The following is a 23,141-nucleotide window of genomic DNA, read 5'->3' as shown; positions in this document are numbered from 1 at the left end:
TTGCAGAGGCATGTTGGTTTGGCCTAGTTGGTAACGGATCACATATTAAAGAAGCAGGTGGAGCAGGAGAGTAGGGCGGGCTGAATAACGCTCTGGTTCAACTGTAGGAGGAGATGGGGGCTTAGCACAGCTTGTCTAAATTTATCTAGGGGAAGTGAGAAAATAAAGACAAAAATAGAAAAAGAAAATAGAAAAGAAGTGTGTGTGTGTGTGTGCAAATTAGGTAAGAGGTGTCCAAAATGTCATAAGCAAATAGTCGGATAAACAAGAAAACCCAAAAGAACCAGACATAGAGATGGCTCTGTGGTTATAACGTGTGTGGGTGTAAGCGTGTATGTACATGTATGAGCTTTTGCAAATTTATGGAGAGCAAAACAAACAACAACCCAAGTACAATTTCACCTGCATACAAAAAAACTACAGCGAGTTAAGAATTAAAAGCAATTTCCCTCACAGTTATCCTCACAGCACCGGATGAAGTAATAATACACGAAAAATGAAAAAACAGTGTATCAAACATCGTAAAATCATCAAACCAGAGAATGTATAATGTTAAGTTTGTAAAATAAATATTTAAACCCCCCAAAAACTGTGCCGAACTTGACGTGAATGTGATTTCATAATCAACATGAGGCCGAATGTGTTAATCGTAATAGGTGTTTTAAGGAGGGATTTAAAGGTGGTGATAGAGTCAGAATTGCAAATGTCTAGTGGGAGAGAGAGAGAAATGTGCAGTGGCTGTTTTTTAAGCACAATAATCAACTTTCAATCTCAGACTTTAAGCCTACGTGGCCTCAAAGTGCTCGAATAATGGAAACTTGGAGACTGGAGACTACAGTGGAAAGCCCCAGAGCAGCTAATAGATGGATCTTGTGATAACAGTGTTTCATAAATCGTCTTTGATCATTATTTCTTGAGAGATGTTTAGTAATTATTAGTTTGCATTAAAGCTTTTGTATTAGATGGTATAATAATGGGTTTTCTCTCAGTGAATGTGAGCTTTATGAGCTTCACACAGATACATGATTGCATTATATTGTCTGCCTTTAAACTTGCTACATAATGATATCTGAAAAGAAGAGGAAGAGTTTGCTCAAGATAGTGATAGTGAGTTATTTAAGGATAACTCTAGATCAGTATTTTGGTGTTGTGGTTATTTGTTCAGATTAGTGAGATTGTATGTGTGGTTTTACTTGACAGGAAGTTGTTGCTGCTGGGAAACAATAAATATAAACTCTGTCTTTTCATGAGCTGATTTTAGTTTGAAGTTCTTTACATTTTCCTTTTTATTCCTGGGGAGGTTTGTCTTTAAAAAATAGTCCTGATTAAGTCGAGGAAGAGTGGATAACAAGGACTTAATGTATTTGGTATCATTTCAGCTGCCTGGAAACAACACAGTATTAAAACTGCTGAGTTGTACAAGTAAAGCTCCAAAACTTAAAATACTTTTCCTGACTACACTGCAAAACTTCATCCAGGAATTTAGTGGAATCAACTCATCTTTTCACAAATGTTCAAGTGTCTGTATGAACACTTGCAGAGGTTTTTACTTTTTACTTTTTCAGTGTAAGTGATGAGGGCCAAAATCCACACTATAGGTTCACATAGAAAATGCATTTAAAGTTATATCTGAAACTTATCCGAGGCTTCAGCAGTCTGACTTAGTCATATCAAGTGACCACTCTGCCACATTTACCCTTTTTTTTTTGCATAAAGTTCCCTCATTGTTTTTCCTCTTGCTGTGCTTCCCTGAGGTACAGTATAACAAAAAGAGGAACTTGGCACTGAAAAGATTGTAGCGTTGAAAGATTCTGAAAGTGTTGATTCATTTCCTTTTAGCTTCAGGTCAACTTTTAAATACATGTTTGCACAGAAGGAGGACTGTGGATTTTGTCCCCTGTCACTTGTGCTCGTCCTTTAACCCTTGTGTCGTCCTCCCGGGTCAAATTGACCCCATCTCTTTTGACTGTTCCTTCTTTCCTTCCTTCTTCCCTCTTTCTTTAATTTTTCCTTCCTTCTTCCCCTCCTCCCTCCTCCTTCCATCCATCCTTCCTTTCCTCCCTCCTCCCTCCTTACTCCTCTCATTCTTTCCTTTCTTCCTTCCTTCCTCCTTTCCTCCCTCCTTACTCCTTTCCTTCCTTGCGTCCTTGCTTCCTTCCTTCCTTCCTTCCATCCTCCTTTCCTTCCTCCCTTCCTTCTCTCCTAAATTCCTTCCTCTTTTCATCCTTACTCCTTTCCTTATTTCCTTCCTTCTTTCCTTCCTTCTCTCCTTACTTCCTTCCTCTTTTCCTCCTTAATCCTTTCCTTCCTTCCTCCCTTCCTTCCTTCTGTCCTTCCTTGACCTGGGGACATCAGGAGGGTTAAATACATGAATTTCAAGTTAACTAGAAATGATCTTGTTTTAATTTTTTTAGACCATTTCAGAACTTATAAACTATAAATGAATCAGAATCTGCCTTATTGGCTCAGTATGTTTACAAAGTACTCTCAATGTACTAACTCCATAATGTAAGTGTAGGTTTGTAGCCAAAACAAGCACAGAGAAGCCAAATGAAGGTTAAAAAATGAAATACATACACACAGAAACATATATACTGTACATTTTGTGTCAAATGTAAACAAGGATACATGAAGTGCATATGGGTGTAAGGGTGCGAAGAGTGGACATAAAGATTGAGAGGATATAATAAATGAAATAACTTTATATAACACACATATGATTAAGTTTATAAAGATACATGATCAGAATATTAGCAGAGCTTCTGTGTGAGAGTTAAAGCCATCAGGATATACCATGCTTTTGTGTAGTTTGAAGAAAAAGAAAAAAACACAATACATGATGGAAACTTTCCGTGAGTCTTTGACATGCTTAGATAAACAAGGTCGTTGTGATGAAAACAAAACAAACCACGACGAAGGTTGGCTCCTCCCTGTGCACACTTTTGATTCACTAATTCAGTAGAAGTGCAGCCTTGAATATTCTCTTTAAACAAATAAAGAACTGACTTATTACACGTCCACTGAACAAATGTTTATTTAACTAGACTAAACTAAACTTGAGCTTAACTCACCCTAAATGAACACAGACACGTTTTCCTTGCTGTAATCATTCCTCCTTAACCATCCCTTCATAACACACTTACAATGTAATCCACAGTCCTCCTTCTGTGAAGTCCAGATGAGTCAAATCATGTAGATATACTTTAACGTTATAGTCTTTTTAGTGCCTAAGTTCCTCTTTTTGTTACTATACTTTTCCTTCAGCTCAACAGGGAAACACTAAAGAGGGAATTTGATGCTAAAAAGACTTTAAATGTGTCAGATATCCATTTGATCTGACTAACTCAGACTGCTGAAGCCTCATATACAGTGGTGGAAATAAGTATTGAACGCTTTATTACACATAACTTAATATATGGACTTTAATGTTTTGATTTCTTTATATAAGTGTGGATTTCTTTGGGTTAATACCAAAGTCTAGTGAATATTTTATGTGAATAGCCGCATTGGAAATATATTTACTGAAAAAAATGTTCAATACTTTTTTGTTGTTGCTCAAAACGAGGACTGTGGATTTTGCTTTTATACTGTATGCTTTATTAAGATAAGATAAGATAAGAAGTACTTTATTAATCCCTTAGAGGGGAAATTGAATGTCACCTTCACACAAGACAGCCAACATACAGTAAGGAAACAAACAGACTCAGGCAGTAAAAAGATAAGTGTAAGGCGCCACATCAACATCAATCAAACAATACACAACACTCAGCAGTCAACAATAATGTTCATTAAAAAACCTCACTGCACCATAAAGGACCTTCTAAATCTTCCTGAAGAGCACCTCGGCATCACTAGTCTGGCACTAAAAGAGCTCTTGAGTTCATTAAAAACACCAAACAATGGATGGTCCTTATTGTGCAGGATGCCTACTCTCGTCTCCATGACAACCTCTAGTGAGACAGGAGGCAAACCAATGATGGATCTGACTTTTTTATTAACTTGTTGATCCCATTTCTGTCCTCTGACTTATACCCCCACCCCCAACAGACAACAGCACAAAAAAAGCACACAAGCTAAAATAAAATAAAACACGTTCAAGAGTGACCTGCTGACATCAAATGGACGAAGCTTGGACTTGGCCTTTGTAAAGTACAGGAGTCAGTATCTTTTCCTTTCGTCTTATTTAGATTTAAAATTAAGTGGGTTTTCATCACAGCTGTCAATTCCCTATAAGTAGGATATGTGGTTGTGTCCAGTGATGAAACCAACAAGTGAAGAATCATCGGAAAATATCTGTGTGTGGCAGTCAGAGACCAAACTTGACCTCCAGTCCGAGGTATACACAGTGAATTAAAAGGGTGACAACACTGTACCCTGTGGTGCTCCTGTATTGGTTAAAATAGTTTTAGATACCTCGTTACCAATTTTCATAAACTGGGGTCTTGATATTGAGGTAGTCCATGACCCAATCAATAGTGTTGTTATTTATATTCCAATCCACCAGTTTCTTAACTAAAATGTGTGGCTGAGTTGTATTAAAAATAATATTACAGAAAGTCATTGTGTCACTTACAGATGAATTATAGTTAAATGATCCCCCCCCCCTTTTTTTACTGGGGAACCCCCTCGTCGGTTTAAGTCTTCATGTGTGGACTAACGTGATACACTGAGATACAGCAGCAGTCACAAGTTTGCACACACCTAACCGAGCGTGTGAACTTGAGTTTAACTGAATCAGTGTGAACACAAATACCAGATTTGGTTCAGTTGTGTCAGTGTAGCTGTGACACACACACACACACACACTTACACTTATATAAATTGTCCAGGGTTAAAAATATTCATCATGGAAATTGTTTGGTCATTCATTAACTTGATTTGAGTCTGGAGTTTTAAATTAAAGGGATTTTTTTTCTGTCACACCACTGAAAAATGTGTAATTAAACCACTGAGCTACATTTGAATGATTTAAAAATATATCTAAGTATTTAAAATTAGGTTAAAAAACACACTGAGATACTAAAAGCAAGGCCTGACCGAGCCGCCTCTGAGTCACCAAACTACTATATAAAAATACACAATTTAAAAAAGGCCTCATTTGAAGGTGGACGCTATTCTAAAAATAAAGTAATGTTATCAGCCACTGTTAAATTCAGCACATATTTTGTAGGTAAATGTTTGAGTAAAGACAAAGAGTCATCATTTTGTTAAATTGCCATTTTATTCCGTGGGGTTCGTTACACTCAACACTTCTCAGCTGTGTGATGCCCCTCTCGGTTCATCTGTGGGTGTTGTTAACCTCTTTCCTTTGCAGTAGAGGGCTAATTTTAATAACTCCTGATGTCCTGCTTTCCCTTTCAAGGTTAGGCTGTCTTAGAGCTCAGAGCCTCTGTTTCCTCCCACAGGATTTGTCCTTTGTTTACAGATATTCTGCTTTGGTTGAAGTTATTTTGAGTTCTGCACCGTACAACACCCTCACACATATATACCCGTATTCATTCATCCATCACATACATTAGTACTGATGCCACTGGATGCTCACACTTCATGACTTATTCTAATTTGGCACAACTTTAACCCTCCTGTTGTCCTCGAGTCAAGGAAGGAAGGGAGGAAGGAAGAAGGAATGAAAGGAAAGAAGGAAGGGAGGAAGGAGGGAGGAAGGAAGGAAAAGGGGAGGGAGGAAGGAAGGGAAGAAAGGAAAGGAAAGGAACTGTTCCTTCAGTCAAAACAGACAGGGTCCATTTGACCCGAGAGGATGACACGAAGGTTAAATGTGTTTTATTTTAGATTAAATAAATATATTTTTGTTAACTGATCACATGGTGTGTCTCCCTTTTGTTGTGGCAACTTGAGCCAGGACATAACAGCTGAAAGACTCTATTAACACCACGTCTCCAGCTGATCACTTGTGTCCAGATCTGTGCCCTATACTTTAACTGCTAATGGCTCTGATTGTTGATGTGTACTCAGTAATTCCTTTTACATAAATTATACAATAAAACAAAACAAAAAACAGCCCTTTTCGCTCCTGAGCAGTCAAAAAACGTTAGTCTCTCACCATCAACTCACCTGTGATGATTGGCATGACCTTATAAATCTGTTCCCAGCCGGCCTTTACCATGTCCCCCCTAGCGTTTGGGAGGACAACCACCACTCATCCAAATCAAAGTAAGTCATAATCATAAGTTCATTCCAGTCCATCACCTGTCATAGGGGAGGAATTTGTATTAAAAGGATAAGCACAACTTTTAGAAATAGCTTGAGTGAACACAAGAAAAATACTGCTTTCCTTGAAATCCTTCACACTCTTTGCAGGTTTACGGTGTGCGATCATCAGGATGGCCGTGCAGACATACCAGAAAATCGTCATGACCTTGCTTGCCAGGTGCTCTTCTCTCCCCTTTGGAGCTCATGGCAAGCATCCTGCATCCAGGTGTTGTGATCCGCAGCAGCAGGCCCTCATGCTCAGACAAGGAAAAAAGGAAAAACTGACCTTGCATCTGCTTCCTGGGGTTTCTCCACTGGAGCATTGACCACAAAGAAACCCTTACTTCTGAGATGGTCAGCCAGTGCTTTGCAGGATTCTTCATCCTTAACCAAGGATAACAGTTCCTGGTAGTCTCACTGTCCACTGTTTTTAGGAGTCTTTGGCTCTCTTTAATTCCGCATTCCTCTCTTCTTGTGTGCTGTCCTCCATGCAGGAGTTTTTCAGATAACATATTGTAAAGAAGGAAGTAGACAATTCACTTGTCAGGGCCCTCCCTTCCAACATAGATAAGAGAGAAAGATGGACAAAAAGACACGGGTCTGTAGTTTAATTATTAGAGAAATTGTAAACCACTTGACATCGAGGTGACGGTACGTTTGGTGTTTTTCAAAATGTAAATATCCAACTCTTCACTTTCACACAATGAGCTTACAATAAAACAATCATTACCATTAAAAAGAATGAAGAGAGAGCGATAGTTAGGTATGTTTTTTCTTAGCTACGCCAAAACATGTGATTGTTAGCTTTGCTGGTAGCAAAACAATCCCACATTCTCTTCGGGGTCGATGTCACATGTTGGTATATATACATGTATAGTGCGATATATCTAGTTCCTTCTTTCTTTTAAGATAGCAAAATGACCAGGAACTTTGTCAAGATGGCAAACTCCTCCAGATGTAAAGCACAGAGGAGTGAGAGAGATGAAAATGCAAAATATTGTCATATAAGAACAAAAAATGCACAAATGATTTCTCTTGTTTAGGTTTTCTTGGTGCAGGAGACGTGTCAGGTTTTTGTATTTCAATGAAACTAAACATTTTAAACAATGTTTTAAAGATTGTCTGCATTTTGTATTTTTCCCCATTAAAATAACACAGGGACAACCAACCACATGGGGACGGTTGTTACAAGTGCACCAGACATATTTGACGGCCCATATCTTTTGCACAGAATCAGCTGAAGGAGAGTAAGACCACTTTATTCTCACACTTTAGGCTTCAATTACAAATTAAAAGGAAATCTATTCAGTATACAGGTTTATGAGGAATTCAAAGGAAAGTAGAAAATGTGACTAGCAACCCTGATCTCCCCTACATACCAGCAGTCTCCTACTGGGGTGTAAAATCACCTCCACCTGTGAAATCACACAGGAGAGAGAGAGAGAGAGAGGGAGAGAGAGAGAGAGAGAGAGAGAGAGAGAGAGACTCGCCTGATTGGATAACGGTGACGTCTGGATGGGAGGTGGAAAATTATAAATACAGCGATTGCAGAAAAAAAAAGTTTGTTGTCCGATCGAGATTATAACGGTCTGATCCTCACAGAGAGAAACACCAGAGTCCAGCTCGTGAACTTGTTTTCTGCCCCAAAATGAACAGAGTTATTCTCCAGCTTGTTGCAGTCGGATTCTGCTTTGCACTCGGTAAGAAAATACTCTAAATTATTATATGTATACTCTGTTTTTTAAATGCATGTTTCTTGTTATTTTACCTGCAAAACTTTCCTCTATAATTGAGCGATTTAGTAGAGTTGGAGTTCATATTTCAGAGAGAATCAAAGTGGAAAATTCGTCTTTTTCTGCGTGAAGTTTGGTCTCATTGAGGTCAGTTTCCCATTTAAAAAATGTATAAAGTAATCAGATATTATATGCAGTGTAGTTTGAGTGATATTATTTTGATGATTTAAGTTATTGAGTTGTTTCTGCATGGAGCAAAACTTTCCATGATCTAATTTATAAGGAAATAGAAAATAGAGAAAAAGCGTTTTAATCCTGTTTCGCTCCTTTTTCTTTTTTTTTTTAAAGTTAAAAACTAATATTTGTCTTTCTTAACTGTATTTTCACTGTATGTCTTGTTATTTTTTTTACTGGATGTGCTCAGTTTTTTTGAGTCTGCAGAGCTTGAGGCTGTTTTCTAACTGGGTGTGTTCAGTGTTTTAATACCAGTGGTGTGTGCACATGTTTTCAGGGGCCAGAGGGGCCCCCGAAACAACAAGTGGACACCTTCCTTATTGAGATAAATATGACCAACATGGAATAAAACATTAAAATAAGATATCCTGAGATGTTTAGCGTGATGCAATATAAATGCACACAAGTGGCAATACTGTGATTTAAAATGATTTGTGTTTTAATGCTGCTGTTGAAACGTTAGGGCAACAGTTAACCATTATTTCCATCAATGATTGATCGTTCAGTCGGGAAAATATTTAACAAAAATGGCTTTCACAGTTTCCTGGAGCACACATTGTTGTCCAAAACCTAAATATTTTTAATTTACTGTCACATATGACAAAGAAAAGCAGCAAATCTTCACATTTGAGGGTCTGAAAGCAGAGAAGGAGGTGAATATTTGTCCCTTTTGCTTGGAAAAATGATAATTTATAAGATTATCGCTGCAGCTCTAAAAGTAGCTGATTAATCTATTATCAGCCAAATATGTTTTCACACAACAATGCCAAACAGTTCAGCTTATCAGATACGAGTATTTGCTGCTCTTCTGTATCATATATGACCATAAACTCAAAATATTTGCGTTTTATAGTAATAGTTGGATATAAAAAGTCATGTAAAGGCGCCACCTTTGGCTTTAAGAGATTATAACGGGGGTTTTCACTCTTTTATGACGCTTAATAATAACCTTTAAAGCTTGAACATGTTCAGTAGTTTGAGCCTTAAAGTACATATTTGTCATCTATTAGTGAGTTAAGCTCCAAAAGAGTCAACACAAAAACAGCATTAGAGTGACTACAAGTAGCTGTTGAGTTTACTCTGTGTTTACTCTGCGTTTCATGTCCCAAAGGCTTTACTGTAATACTGTTATTACAGGTTAGGGTGAGGCAGCCTGTTTGTGGCACTAAGAATGTCTTTTTTTTATTTTTTTCCCCCTGGATGTTATTAAAAGACTGAATCATGTCTCGACCTGCCACTGCCAGCCCATTGCATGAGAAATTCCTCACCTTGTAACGGTTGAGGCTTTGGCGATTTCTCAAATTCCACTTGAACCGAGTCTCTGCAGACCGGGAGCTGTAAGGGACCATTTGTTCTTTTGTGTCTTTGGGGGCTATCATTGTTTTTTGTTGGGGGTTTTTTGTCCTCTGCTGCATTGTTATGGTCTCTTGTTACAAACCACACCCTTCCTGGTGGGAAACTTACTCCCATACTGTCTGCTGCTTTTTTTTTTTTTTTTTTTTTGTGCTTTTAGGTAACTACTCTGACCTTTTCTTTTATCCCACTGGTACTTCACTGTAAGAGTTTAATAGTTGTTTGTGACTTAGGAGTGATTCACAAATATGGATAATTATACACTGTGGGTATTTTCCATGTTCAAGTCACCAGCAGGGATGAATCCTTGTGGGCGGGTTTACGGATGATTCAGGTGGCTGAATAGTTGGGTTTGCTTTTTTTTAAATGTCAACATGTTACAGGCAATTGAAAGGTTTCCCTAAGCACCAGCTGCCAGATTAAAAGGAGACCATAATAAAACCTCTGTGCTGCTACTTTTATACTCAAGATGTCAGTAAACATGTGGAGCTGGGAGAACAGATACTTTTTAAAGGCAAAATAAATGAAGAAAAAAAATGTAGAAGTTGTGCTGCTTCTCTAACAACTGCAGCAAAGGATGATAATGATAATTGAATAATGGCAAATAAGTCCAAAGAAATGAAGAGAAAATACATAATAAACTTATATAAGTGCATAAAAAACAAGATTTTACCAAATCTTCCCAAACTTGTCATATTAGAGTCTCATGGAGAAAGTTTCTACCTTCATAATGATGATATTGTTTATTATGTCACTCCAATCATCAATAAGTATAGTTCTCACTTTCTAGTAATAGCATTTTCTGAAGATCGCCTCTTTTGTTTTATTGTGAATCTCATCTTCAGATCTGACTCCAGCACTTTGCCTTTTTGTTTTCTTCGTCAAATGATCTTGTTTAAAGTTAGTTTTAATACTCAAAAACTGAGCAGAGCACAGATAACTATTAGTCACTCACCACAAACATGTCACGTTACGCTTCCCATCAAGAATGTGTGACTATTTACACAACACACTTGAGACCCGCCTGAGTTTATGTATATTCACCTTTTCAGTTCAGCTTGTAGTGTTAGGAGTGACAAAGCATTGAAGGCAGTATTTGCACATTTGCCCTCATATTAGATTTCATGTATGTGTTTTCATTGTTTAAAGACGCGTTGTGGCTGGTTTACTGCAGGCGGAGTCTCATCTCAGCTTTCCAGGCATCATGGGATGTGTTGCAGCACATGAGTTTAATTTTGGCCCAAATTAATCACTGTTTTTCTTTCCAGTTGTTCCTCAAAGTGAGCTGTTAAAAATTCTTTCTCAGACTTTATTTTTGCTGAGTTGGGAGTGATTTATCAGCTGTTTTTGTCAGTCACACATGACTAAACCGGAGTGAAGGAGGAAATGTGGACATGAGAATCAGTGCCAGTTTAAACTAGATACAAAATATTTTGCTAACGTTGCCCTTGGGTTGAAACTGTGCGGCATCAACTCCTCCCAAAGCACTGTTTACCAGAGAAGTTATTATCATACCACAACTCATTAAACTGACATCCGAGCTGTAAACTTCCTTGTTTTTCAGTCACTTTATTGTTCTCTTGTTCTGTATTATTATATTTAACATTATAGTTGTTAAAAAGCAGCTTCTCTATTATATTTATTGTGTTGTTTAAAGCTCTTGCTGTGTTTTGTGCTGCTGAACTTGTACAGCTCTTGTGTTTCTAATTTAAAGGTTTTATATGTGTAGTGTCAGTAAATGGACACTAGGTGGCGACATTAGACTGAAACAACACATGCAGGTTTATTAGGGAGTGTGCCACACCTGAGTAGTTTGAACAGATTACTAGTTAGAGCCAGAGTGATAGTAAAGAGTCTGAATTAACTCACTGTAGTATTCTCAAATTACTTTACTTTTTTTTTTCTTTTTAAATGAATTCAGGCATCATTAGGTACTATTTTAATCTTTATCATTATATTTTTCTCCCCAAAAATTGCAGTATTTATATTTTATATAGTTGACTTGGACACACATGGCTTTGGTAAAGTACTGTAACACAAGCTGAGGGACTTGATTCTTTCTGTTAATTAATAACTATTACTATTAATAATTAACTATTTCCTCCACTTCATGCATTTGACTGCTATCAATGCTATTAACCTTCAGATTTTACATGCAAAACATAGGATCAACTTCAGAAATGCCATCAAATTTGTTTTATGTTTAACTTCTATTAAATCAAACTACAAATACTTAATTTACTTAGCAACATAGCACAGAAACACAATAAACAGTTACACAGGATAAAAACACAAAGCACGGAATTTATATTATGAATAAAAATATTAGTTTTAAATGTCTTTTGAATTTAGATCCTTGTGTCACCTTTTCCTCAGAGTTTAGGCAATGAAAGAGTTTTTAAATATTAGTTTTGGCTAATGGGAGTCTAAAAAAGAGAAAAGTTATAGACAATAATTAAAGGACGTCATGTGTCGTTTTGAACACTGAGACAGGTGTGGCTCACTGTTGTTCCTCCTGTTCATACTGGCAATTAGAAGATCCCCTTTAACCTGAAATCTATAGTTTGAGCAAAAATGTATTTAAAATGGTTTATCTGAAGATATGAATATGAATATAAAGCTTCATATTATCTGAATTGGTCAAATAAAGTGGAGAATTTCCCCTTTTTGTTAAGGTAACAAGAAAAATAAGTTTAGCACTAAAAAGAGAGTAACATTAAAAGATTTATTTGACTAATTTGGAAGATTAAAGTCTCATATTAGGTTCAAATAAACTGTGGGTGCAGATTTTGCCCTACATTACTTGCATCAAGTGGCATTTCTCTCCTAATAATCAGAGTCAACAGGAGGAATGATTACAGCAAGAAAATGTGTCAATGTTCATTTGGGCACCTTACTTTTGTTTTAAGACACACTTGAAAAAACTACAAACTTGTCCTTTTTAAAGTAACAGCTTCAACAGTATTGGGCAGACTTAGTTTTTATCAAATATTACAATCCGCATGGGAAAAGTACCTCAGGCCTTATTCCAGCACTTTCTGGTTACCGCCACTTCTACTACGAGGCATTTTTAGCATTTTCAGCATTCAACACTTTTGACTGATGTCCTCACCGGAAGTAAGCTTTACAGCTACTTGCCTCAGGTGCGTCCTTTCCCATGCTCCAGTATGAGAGGAAGGGGGAGGGAGGGGCGGGGTTGACGTAAGGGAGATTTTGCACGCCACATGACAGGGATGTTTCCAGCAACAAGAGACATGTTGTTTTTTGTTTTTTTTATTTCTCTGCCAAGAAGAGCGAGGATGAAGAATTTTGAAGCGTGCCAGAAAGGACAAATATCTCATCTGATATGTACGCCATGACTTTGTTGTTACATTACATCTCTCTCTCTCTCTCTCTCTCTCTCTCTCTCTCTCTCTCTCTCTCTCTCTCTCTCTCTCTCTCTCTCTCTCTCTCTCTCTCTCTCTCTCTCTCTCTCTCTCTCTCTCTCTCTCTGTCTCTCTCTCTCTCCCTCTGTGCAGCCATGTAGAAAAAGTGTCGCAATCAAGAAGGGGATGTCCCTTAATTGAGCGTCATTAGCTTGTGCTCCCATGTGACCTCCTCACTTCACCTTTTTTTTTTTTTTTTTTTTTTTTTTTAATTTTTGTGATGTAGTTTCATTTAAACAAGAATGTTTTTAAGTAATGCTGCTTTGTTTTGCACTTAATTGTTGTGCATTGGATGACTCAGTGGTGTGGAGGATCAGGTCGGACTTGTTGGATGCCCGCCAAACAACAGCAGCAGCGAGGGTGGCAGCAGCAGCAGCAGCAGCAGCAGCAGTGGCAGTAGCTGATCTGTAAACATGTTGGTCAGCATTGCAAAGCTCTGAGGTGTTTCGAGGTGTGGCGGCACTGAGATCACGTGATATTCTCCTACTCTATGTTTTAACTTTATAATTGTGTTACTGTTTGCTGGTTTGGTTAACAGGGTCGTAAAAGTGAGTCAGATGTTTGTTTGGCACTTCCTCACATACTTAGGCCTATTTTTAGTGGGGATTTTTGTTGTCGGATAAATAAACTTTAAAATCTTTATTTTTGTATCACAACAGAGCAAAATGTGAGATTATATGCGAGTAAAAGTAATAAAAGGAAGATGTAAGGATTGTAAGAAATGTCTGAAATTGATGGTTATGCTTCAATTCGGGTGTAGTCGAAATCAGACTCAGAATCAGTGTGTGTCTGTGTGTGTGTGTGAGTGTGTGTCCAAAGGTGTAGGTGTAATTTATTTTAAACCTTCTCACAAGAAAACTCCTCCAGTTTTGTGGTGGAGTTGAAGTTAGTTTTGGTTGTAATCTTCCCTTTACTTTTAAATTTGCACTGGAAAATCCAAAGACTTGACTACTTTTTTTTTTTTTTTTTCATGGGATGCAACACACACCCAAAATGGAAAAGTTGCTCAACAGGAAAAAATGTGACTGGCATGAGTCATCTGGGCTAACATTGACATTAATCCTCTCTCTATGTGAGATATTGTAGATAAATATTGAGTCAGTCATCCCTTCACTCCAGTCATCATTGCTTCACACTGTTTTGGTTGTGTAAGAGTAAAAGTGACTCTTAAGTCACAATGCATACATGTTTGCTGACGTTATCTGCATCTGACCCCACATCAACCTGTGAGATTATTTGTAATTTTAAAGCTTTATTTAAAAAAAGAAAAGTCATCTGTGAGCTGGCTATTTGAGTATTTAACAGCTAATAATCAGAGAAAGTGATTGCTGGTTTTCTCTTTTTTGTATCATTATAAACTGAATATATATTATTATTTGGGATTCTTGGTTGAATAAAACAAGTAATTAGAATATTAATTAGAAGTTTTCTGACCATCAAATAGAAAGTAATTGGCAGATTAAAGGTATAATGTGTGGGTGGCTGTAGTCGTCCTCCAGTGCGAAGATTGGCGGTTCGATTCCCGGCTCCATCCAGTCCACATGTCGATGCATCCTTGGGGGGCAAGACACTTAACCCCAAATTGCTCCTGTTGCTGCGCCAACGGTGTATGAATGTGAATGAACGGTTAAATTCCCCCTGATGAGCAGTTTGGCACCCTGCGTGGTAGCCCCTGCCATCAGTGTATGAATGTGTGGTCGTAAAGATGCTATATAAGTACAGTCCATTTACCATGTGTAAGAAATGGCCAGAATTTCAGTTTAAAACATTCACAAATGAACTGAAAGTATCAACAGAATGCAAGAAAATAATAACAATGACGATCTGTCACAGATGTATTGTGTTGCAGAGATAATTGCTGAAGTTAGCATGTTGACTAGATAATTGTGTGTTGCCTTTCAAGACTTTATAGATGAAAGTGAACCATTGCGTCTCGTCTCGTGGATAAAGGTGCCCGTCCCTTTTCATATAAAGTGTAATGATGGGTGGAGTAGCTGTCACCAGTAATGAATCTATTTCTAAACATTCTAGGTTTATATTAAAACATTTTTAACTTGTATAAGCATCATTTTATACTATATATATGTAATCATTTTCACGTTTAATATATATGTTTGTTCTTTGTGTTTTTATTTAAAGTAACTAATTTACAATTATTACATTTCCAGTGAAGTGCAACAATATATTGATCAGCTGATATGCACCAATAATTGTATTTTCCCATTTTAGGTTTATATTACAAATTATTAGACATTTTAAGTTATATAAGCAGCACTTTAATTTCCTTAATTCAAGTTTAACATATTAAGAGTATTTGTCGTTGTTCTTTGTGTTTTTTATTCATAGTAACTTACAATTATTAAATTTCCTGCTTCTGTGTACTGATGTCATACTTTAAAGTTTATCATAATACCTTCATTACATGTATTTGTGTGTTCGATCACCACATTTGAGGTGTCATTGCAAAAAAATGCGTGTTAATGTATAAATTCTATGTTTTTATATACAAGATTATCTGCAGATATTTAGTCATCTGAATTTTTTTTTACTCCCTACGATCAGTTTCGGCTCCCACATATCCAGTATCAGTCGGACCCTCCTTGAATTGTTCACTGTAACAAGATCCAGTGGGAGTGAAAGACTTTTTGGATTAAAGAGTTGCCACAGCAGTTATGACTCTAATAACAGTGACACTCACAATCACTGTAATTTAATACCAGGCCTTGAATAGAAAAGGTACAATAGAATAACGTAACGACTCAACGTAACAATAACACCAGACCTCTCCTTTCAATAAATCATTGTTTCATCAATTCTGTCCATTCAAATGATGCTAATGGCTATACAAATACAACAATGTTTATTATTCAATTAAATATGAGCTATATAAACCACACAGTATGACGCAACATACCAAACAAACAAGCAACAATTACACCCTTCAATAACTTAAAAGATAATAATATGCATTAAACTCCATGAAAACCACAACGCACCATCCTGTAGATTTAGATTTATTTCGACCCCTTAGATTCACTATTACCCTTTTTCCACCAAGTTGGAGCTGGTGCTGGTTCGGAGCCAAAGCCTGACTAAGCACCGGTTCTTTGCTTTTCCACCGCCAAAGCTCCAGCCCCGAACCTCAGAACGGGGGCCAGAGAGAGCACCAACTCTTTGCTGGTCTAAAGCAAGAACAGATCACGTCAGCGGGCTGCGGGCGGGGCTAACGTTTATTAGCCGACTAGCGTGGCATTTACAGAGAGTTTAAGATTTGTTGATTAAAAGTATTATTTTTTTATAATTTTTTGTCCGAGCTGTCATCTTCTTAAGAGTTGCTTGAATTAGCACCGATTAGCACAAACTGAGCACTGGCTCTAGCACTAGCTCCGAACCAGCACTGGCTCCAGCTCGGTGGAAAGGGGGTAGGATGTGACCCCTTTTTTTGGCACCTTGCCCCCCAAAATTGTCACACAGGATTAAAACAGAATATTGTGTGAATTTAAACTTTTAAATGTGTAATAAATGGTTGAGTCAAACTTTATTGTCCCCTAAGGCCTGTAAAACTGTGTATAACACACAGTAATGCAATCCAATCCAATAAATCTAATTCCAATAAATCAAATACGGCTTAACTGACTCATTTTATTGGTTTATTGGCTAAATACACAAATCCAGATCAAACAAACTAGGGGGAAAAAGGGACTTCAGTATAATCAGTATGTACTAAGTCTAGGTCATAAGATCTTGACGTCGAAACTTGATCAACAGGTTTTCTTGTAGTTTCACCAAAGTTCACTCCAGCTGCTGCGATGTGGCGGGAGGAGGATGGGGTGATTGAGTACACCCCCCCCCCTCCCCCCCTTCCCTCCTAGCACACTTCACCTCACACCACACACTCGGCCTCACGACGACACGTTATAATCCATGCAATAGCAATATCAAACTCAGGTATATTATCATGTGACACCAATATTACTTTCTTTACTACTATTTGTTTCTTTGTCTTATTGTTTGTGTACTTACTTACTTATTATTTATTATTCCTGTTTTTTGCTATCCACTTTGCCGCTGCAGTAATAATGTACATTTCCCCATCGTGGGACTAACAAAGGTCAAAGTGTAAGGCTTGGAGTAACCATGGCAACAGAATTCATTAAGTTTACTTTCTCAAAAGTCTCTATATAAAAAAAGAAAAGAACAGAGTCAGTATTTCTAATTTCAGAAAGATTGTCTCATCACTTCCACAGATAACTTTCTTTTTATTTTCTTGACATTTAAAACCTGTTCTGAACAATACAGCTAAAGATGATCATTAATTGGAGCACTGACAGCTGTGATTGGCTAACACAGGTTTTGTTTGGAGCGATTCCAGGTCAATGTTCAACTCTTTTGGTTTTTTTAAGCGCTCATAAACAAGCGGCACGCAGCTTTATCGACTCTTTTACTTGAGTTATGCATATAAGGTGTGTTTAAGTTCCTGAGATGCATTCATTAATGGCAGCGGATGTCGGGAGTCTCATAAATGTCTGCTGAGACTATTGACCTACCTGACGTTCAGAGTCAGCTGTCATCACAAGTTTGCAATTACACGCTGACAAAGAGCAAGACAAAAGAAGAGTACAATACGAAAGGCGAGGCCAATTTATTTGTATAACACAATTCAAGAATAAGGCAACTGAATGTGCATTACATAAGACACATAAAAATGCACCAAGACAGGATATAAAAGAAACACATGGCAAAATTAAAAAAAAAAACATTTAAATATGAGTTTAAAGTTAAATTGGAAATAAAATTAAGCTAAAATAGAGAAAGTCAGTTACAGTGCAGAAAAGTCTTCAGCCAGGAGAAGACCTACAAAGCATTCATGTTCATCTTTCTCAGAAGTGATTAAAAACTCATTCATTGTCTTTAACTTTGTGTAAAATCGTATTTCTCACACTTTCTTACTTTTTTAACCTTCCTGTTGTCCTCCCGGGTCAAATTGACCCCGTCTGTTTAGACTGTTCCTTCTTTCCGCCCTTCCTCCTTCTCGCTTTCTTTCCTTCCTATCTCTTTCCTCCCTTCCTTCTTTCCTTCCTCCATCCCCCTTTCTTCCTCCATTCTGTCCTTCCTTCCTTCCTTCCTTCTTTCCTCCTTTCCTTCTTTCTTCCTTCTTCTTCCCTTCCTTCCTTTCCTTGATTCTTCCTCACTTCCTTCCTTGACTCGAGGACAACAGCAGGGTTAAAAAATAGATTTGTGCCTTTGAAAATCACTTTTGATTCATTTGAACCTCAATTGGAAACTGTTAGTAAGAATGAAGGATCATGACTGTAATCAAAATGTTTCAAGAACCAGATGATTTTAGTTTTTAATAGGTAGTCTTTGGACTTGTGCATATAAAAAAAGGTTTAAATTTAGTTTGGTCTTTTTAGTTTTTTCCCCCTCTTTTACCTAAACTGTCTTTTCATTTATATTTTATTACTAGAATTGGGTTTAGCCATTTTCTCTTAAAATCTAGTCGAATATATTTTATTGTATAATTTGTTGTTTGCTGTTTTATGTGAAGCACTGAATGTACAACACTGAAGACGCTGTTGTTTCTCTCATTTTTTCCCCCTTCTTTAGTTTTCCTTTACTTGAATTTAGGATCTAAGAATAATCTGTCACATGTTGTTTGTATTTTAAAGCACTCGGTGATAAATGTGTGATTTTGTGTTATATAAATGAAACCGACTTGACCTGGACTATTTCACCTGCGTCATTTAACAGCTGCAGATGATGATCCTTAATGTGTATGTGAAATATAAGTGTGAACTGCCTTATAGGAGACAAAACAGCTGTTTGAGGGATACTACTCATATTGTACATACAACACACATAATCAATTTTGAATATCTTTCTACTTATATGGTTAATTTTCTCTTTGTAATCATGTTTAATTTTCCACTACGTTTGATTATTCTGAATCTTAAGCATGTGCTCTTTAAAGAAGTTAATGATTCTGTTATGTTTCCTAAAATGAGGCTAGGAGGCTTCATACTTTTGAAACAACGTGTAGTTTCTCAGTAGTAGTATTGCAATGTGAAGCAACAGAATTGTATAAGCGTTTTTGAGAATGTAAGTTTAAGGTGCTGGTATGACCTCGACCTCACAACCTCCTCTGGGATTAAACATCATCTTGCTGTGCGTCATTCATAATTACTGACTTGAGTCTGACTGCCTCTAATTGCAGAGCTGCACAGCCTGAGTGAACGGTAAACAGTCTCTGAGCTCAGACACGAGAGGTTGTTTACTAGATGCATTTACAGCCTACATTTTTACCTAATTACAGCTTGTAAAGATTAATTCTACTGTTCTCTCTCTCTCTTTCCTCCTTTCTTCTTTTATCTCTGCCGCTCTCAGGTCAAGCTCTGCAGTGCTACGAGTGCAAAATTGGCTTTTGGAACCTGTGCTTAACCACTAAAACCACATGTGACGAAGGGAAACACTGCTTCAGTGGGGTTGGAAAAGCAGGTAAGGAGCTGAAATATCGCACGTCCGCACTCTCCTGATGAAGCTCACATGAAACTCCACCCTTTGCATACCCAAAGCTTTTTCATGTCATCACAAGGTTGAGACACTTTGTTTTATTAAGTTGGATGCTAAGTGAATTCCTAATGAGTAATTTATGTCAGTCATTCTAAACCAGGTGTACGTCGATGCCCCAGGAGGTGTTTCTGCTGGTGCCTGAGGGTTCATGGAAAGTTTAACTGATCTATGGATCTATTACATTTACAGTAACCACCAACCTCAGTCATTTGTAATGTGTCAAACGCTGTAATGCAAAAAGTAAGTCAAAAGTAAACTGACAGATAAATAGTTGAAATAATTATAAAGCAAGCCGTTGAATTACTGTAGTTAGCTAAAAGTACGCCTGCTAGCTAAAAGCGTTGAGCAGTTGAAATTCGGTTAGCTAACGTTAAAAGTATTGAAACAGTTAATTTACAACAATATCCACTTTTTTATGATTATGGGCTCTGTGGTGATTTGTCAGTCACTTTTTTCCAATTGATTTTTCAAATTTCACGGTTAAATTTATATTTAATATATTTAAGATTCTTGTCACTTCTCATTTAAAACTATTTTTACAAAAGAACAAGTGAAAATAAACATATCATGAGCATGAAGAAGGGTATACAGTACATTTACATATGTCGATATCGTCCTTATTAAATTCACCTGGCCCAGGATATGATACTGTCCTGTCATGATGGGTATTATTTCTTTGCTGTAAAACCATTTACAGCAGTAACTAAAGATACATGACACTTATTACTACTAATATAATCAATCCAAGACACAATATACCTCCATAATAACCTAAAATGTCCTCTTGAAATTCTTTACAACTGAATTCCTTTCATGTCCTGGATTTTTTTAAATGTTTGAGTATTGTTATGTACAAACTGGAAGCAGGGGGAAACAGGTTATAATAAATAACCCACTCTCCCTTTTTGTGCCTGTATGCTTCATTTATCAGGTTTCGCAGATCACAGTTAGTCCTATCTGCGTCCTTATGTTCGGAGATATTTCCAAGTGTTGTCTTAAGTGAGTCTTAAAACGATGATAGCGATCGTTAACGTCTGCGTCTGCCACAAAGTCAATTATTCCAAGAATTCACCAAGTTGCTCAATCTCACCTTAGTCTGACAGCTCAGACAGCAGTTTAGAGATAGAAAATATTATCTATGACGGTCTACTGGGGAAGTGGATTTCAAGATTTAGGTAGATAAAACACTGCAGTCTCTCTGGGTGGTGAGTTATTGTTGTTTTTAGCTTTTAAAGGAGTTAAATGTATGTAGACAGAGATATTCATTTGTTTGGCTGATTCTGTACTTAATTGATAATGTATGACATCATATTTAGTTAGCAACTGGATAAGATTCATCTTTGGCATCAGATGTAATTATATGAACAGTATCTATACTCTTTTTGTCACATTGGTAATTTTGATACATTCCCACATACATATAATACTCACTAAGGCATTCACCTGCAGCTGAAAATAGCCTCCAACAAATACACAATTCATTACTGTTTGAGTAACGTTTTTTTTTTTAGGAAATGTTGCTTTTTAAATATTTCACTCAATTTAAAAACTATGTCTTAAATGCCTCTGAGTGCCACAGACAGGACAAGTAAGACTGAAAGTATCAAGACATACCAACTCAGTCCTGATTTTTATCTTTTTAACCCTCCTGTTGTCCTCGAGTCAAGGAAAGAAAGGAGGAAGAAGGAAAGGAGGAAAGAAGGAAGGAAGGAGGGAGAGAGGAAGGGAGGAAAGAAGGAAGGAGGAAGGGAAGGAGGAAGAAAGGGGGGTGACGGAAGGGAAGACGGAAGGGAGGAAAGAGAGAAGGAGAGAAGGAAGGAAGGAAAGAAGGAAGGAAGGAAGGAGGGAGGGAGGAAGAAAGGGGGATGAAGGAAGGGAGGAAAGAAGGGAGAAGGAAGGAAGGGAGGAAAGAAAGAGAGAAGGAGGGAGGGAGGAAGGAACAGTCAAAACCAAAGGGGTCAATTTGACCCGGGAGGACGACACAAAGGTTTGAGTTTGATGACAACGAAGTAAATAACATCACACTTATCCTCTTTTTCAAGGAGCATAAACTTATCTTATACTAGACTAAACTGGAGTCATGCCTCCTCCAAACATCACCAGAGCATGCAGTGTACGAGTTGCATACCTGTCTCTTTACACCTCCATCCAACCATTTCAGTGAAACACAATGAACAATGAACTCCGACACCGATTGATTATCTTCTTTCTCCTTTCTGTTTTCTCCACAGCCAAGGTCGTGGACATCAAGACCAAAGGTTGCCTAGCAGTAGCTGAGTGCAACCAGACCAAAGAAGTGACTTTCCCCTCCGGCAGCAACAACAGCATCGTGTACTCTTTGTACAAGACGTGCTGCAACCAAGACCTCTGCAACAATGCACCCGGTGTGCCTGGCACAACCGTGCTGCCGCTGGCCCTTGCCTCCGTCACCGCTCTGTTTGTGGCCAATGCCCTGGCTTGATGGATGACACAGCACACAAAATACACACTACACACACTACACACACACACCAGCATTACATAAGGATTAAATTAAATGGTCTCCGCAAACATGAGCTCTGTAACATTGGAGCTTGTTTTTATTTCCACATGGGTCTTGTGTTTACTGTCTTTCAGGTGTATTGTACTTAAAAAACTACACACACACACACACACACACACACACACACACACCATATATGTTTATAAATTGTCCCTAAATTGTCTCTTTTTTTTATTTTTTTTTTTTAGATTAAAAAATAGATGTCATTTCACTGTCAGAAATATTAATTAGTTGGCAAATGATGTAAAGTGTAAAACAATTATTATATTATTAGATTATACAAGAAGTCCCACGCCTGCTTATTAAGGGGCTCTGCAATTAACTTTCTCCACACGAGTGAGCAACGTAATGTCAGGGCTGTCGGTGTGAATCACGTCAGGCTGTGTGACTAAATCATTGCAGGTCAAACTAAGCGTCAATACAGCCTAAAGGAATAGTTTGACATTTTTTGGGGAAATGCTTATTGATTCGTGCTGAGAGTTAAGATCAAGCCGCTCATATCTGTGTGTTAAATATGAATCCGTAGTCAGGGGACTGGAAGCAAGCAGGGAAACTGCTCAGCTGGCTCTGAACAAAGGTAAAGAAATCTGCCTTTCAGCACATTTTGAAAGCTCTCTAACAGGTTATATCTTGTTTGCTTAATCCAGACGAGACAAGTTTTATTAGTGAGCTGCTTTGTGCTAAAATAAGCCAAGTTAACCGCCTGCTGGGCTGAAGCTTCACATTAAACAGATATGAGTTGTAGCAATCATCTGTCAGCAGAGTATACGCATTTCTTAAAACATCAAACTGTTTTTTTTGAATATTTTTATTTATTGCCTTTGTCCCTTTGTATTCAAATACCAATATGTAGATTTAAAAGTGGAAAACATTTCTATTTCATCTAATAAAATGTATAATGTTCCTTTTTGCTAGTGTCATATCTTGGAAAACATTCCTTTATTTTGCTTTGCTGCTTTTTCCTCCTTTTATGACATAAACTACTTTATCACTTCTGTGTTTAACTGGTTTTATTTCTCAGTATTGGTGTCCAGCTCATTCTGCACAATGCTCATAAGCTGTTAGATAAAACCT

The 23,141-nt window shown here is 37.5% G+C and overlaps 2 protein-coding genes across 2 annotated transcripts in view; one reads left to right on the top strand and one right to left on the bottom strand.

Annotated features, from left to right (window-relative positions):
- Positions 1 to 7,549: 7,549 nt before the first annotated feature.
- The window catches only part of LOC128374290 (tetranectin-like), a 171,901-nt gene continuing 156,309 nt past the window's right edge, over positions 7,550 to 23,141 (bottom strand). Inside the window, exon 4 of the mRNA XM_053334576.1 lies at positions 7,550 to 7,562. The gene's annotated coding sequence lies outside the window, so the exon portion shown is untranslated. The remainder of the gene's footprint in view (positions 7,563 to 23,141) is intronic.
- Positions 7,785 to 22,242, top strand: spaca4l (sperm acrosome associated 4 like). Its single transcript, XM_053334577.1, has 3 exons — positions 7,785 to 7,910; positions 19,340 to 19,450; positions 21,757 to 22,242. The coding sequence occupies exons 1-3, from the start codon at positions 7,859 to 7,861 to the stop codon at positions 21,984 to 21,986; spliced, it is 393 nt and encodes a 130-aa protein (XP_053190552.1). The 5' UTR covers positions 7,785 to 7,858; the 3' UTR covers positions 21,987 to 22,242.

Source organism: Scomber japonicus, chromosome 15 (genome assembly GCF_027409825.1).
Source record: "Scomber japonicus isolate fScoJap1 chromosome 15, fScoJap1.pri, whole genome shotgun sequence".
Lineage (NCBI taxonomy): Eukaryota > Metazoa > Chordata > Actinopteri > Scombriformes > Scombridae > Scomber > Scomber japonicus.
Note: the sequence above shows the minus strand (reverse complement) of the source record. Positions and strands in the feature narration are given on the sequence as shown.

What these genes read in the sequence shown, in the direction of transcription:
- spaca4l (XM_053334577.1), top strand. Translation starts at nt 7,859, where the DNA reads ATGAACAGAGTTATTCTCCAGCTTGTTGCAGTCGGATTCTGCTTTGCA. An exon ending in CGGATTCTGCTTTGCACTCG is followed by an intron (nt 7,911 to 19,339) that starts GTAAGAAAATAC and finishes TGCCGCTCTCAG; the next exon opens with GTCAAGCTCTGCAGTGCTAC. An exon ending in CAGTGGGGTTGGAAAAGCAG is followed by an intron (nt 19,451 to 21,756) that starts GTAAGGAGCTGA and finishes TTTTCTCCACAG; the next exon opens with CCAAGGTCGTGGACATCAAG.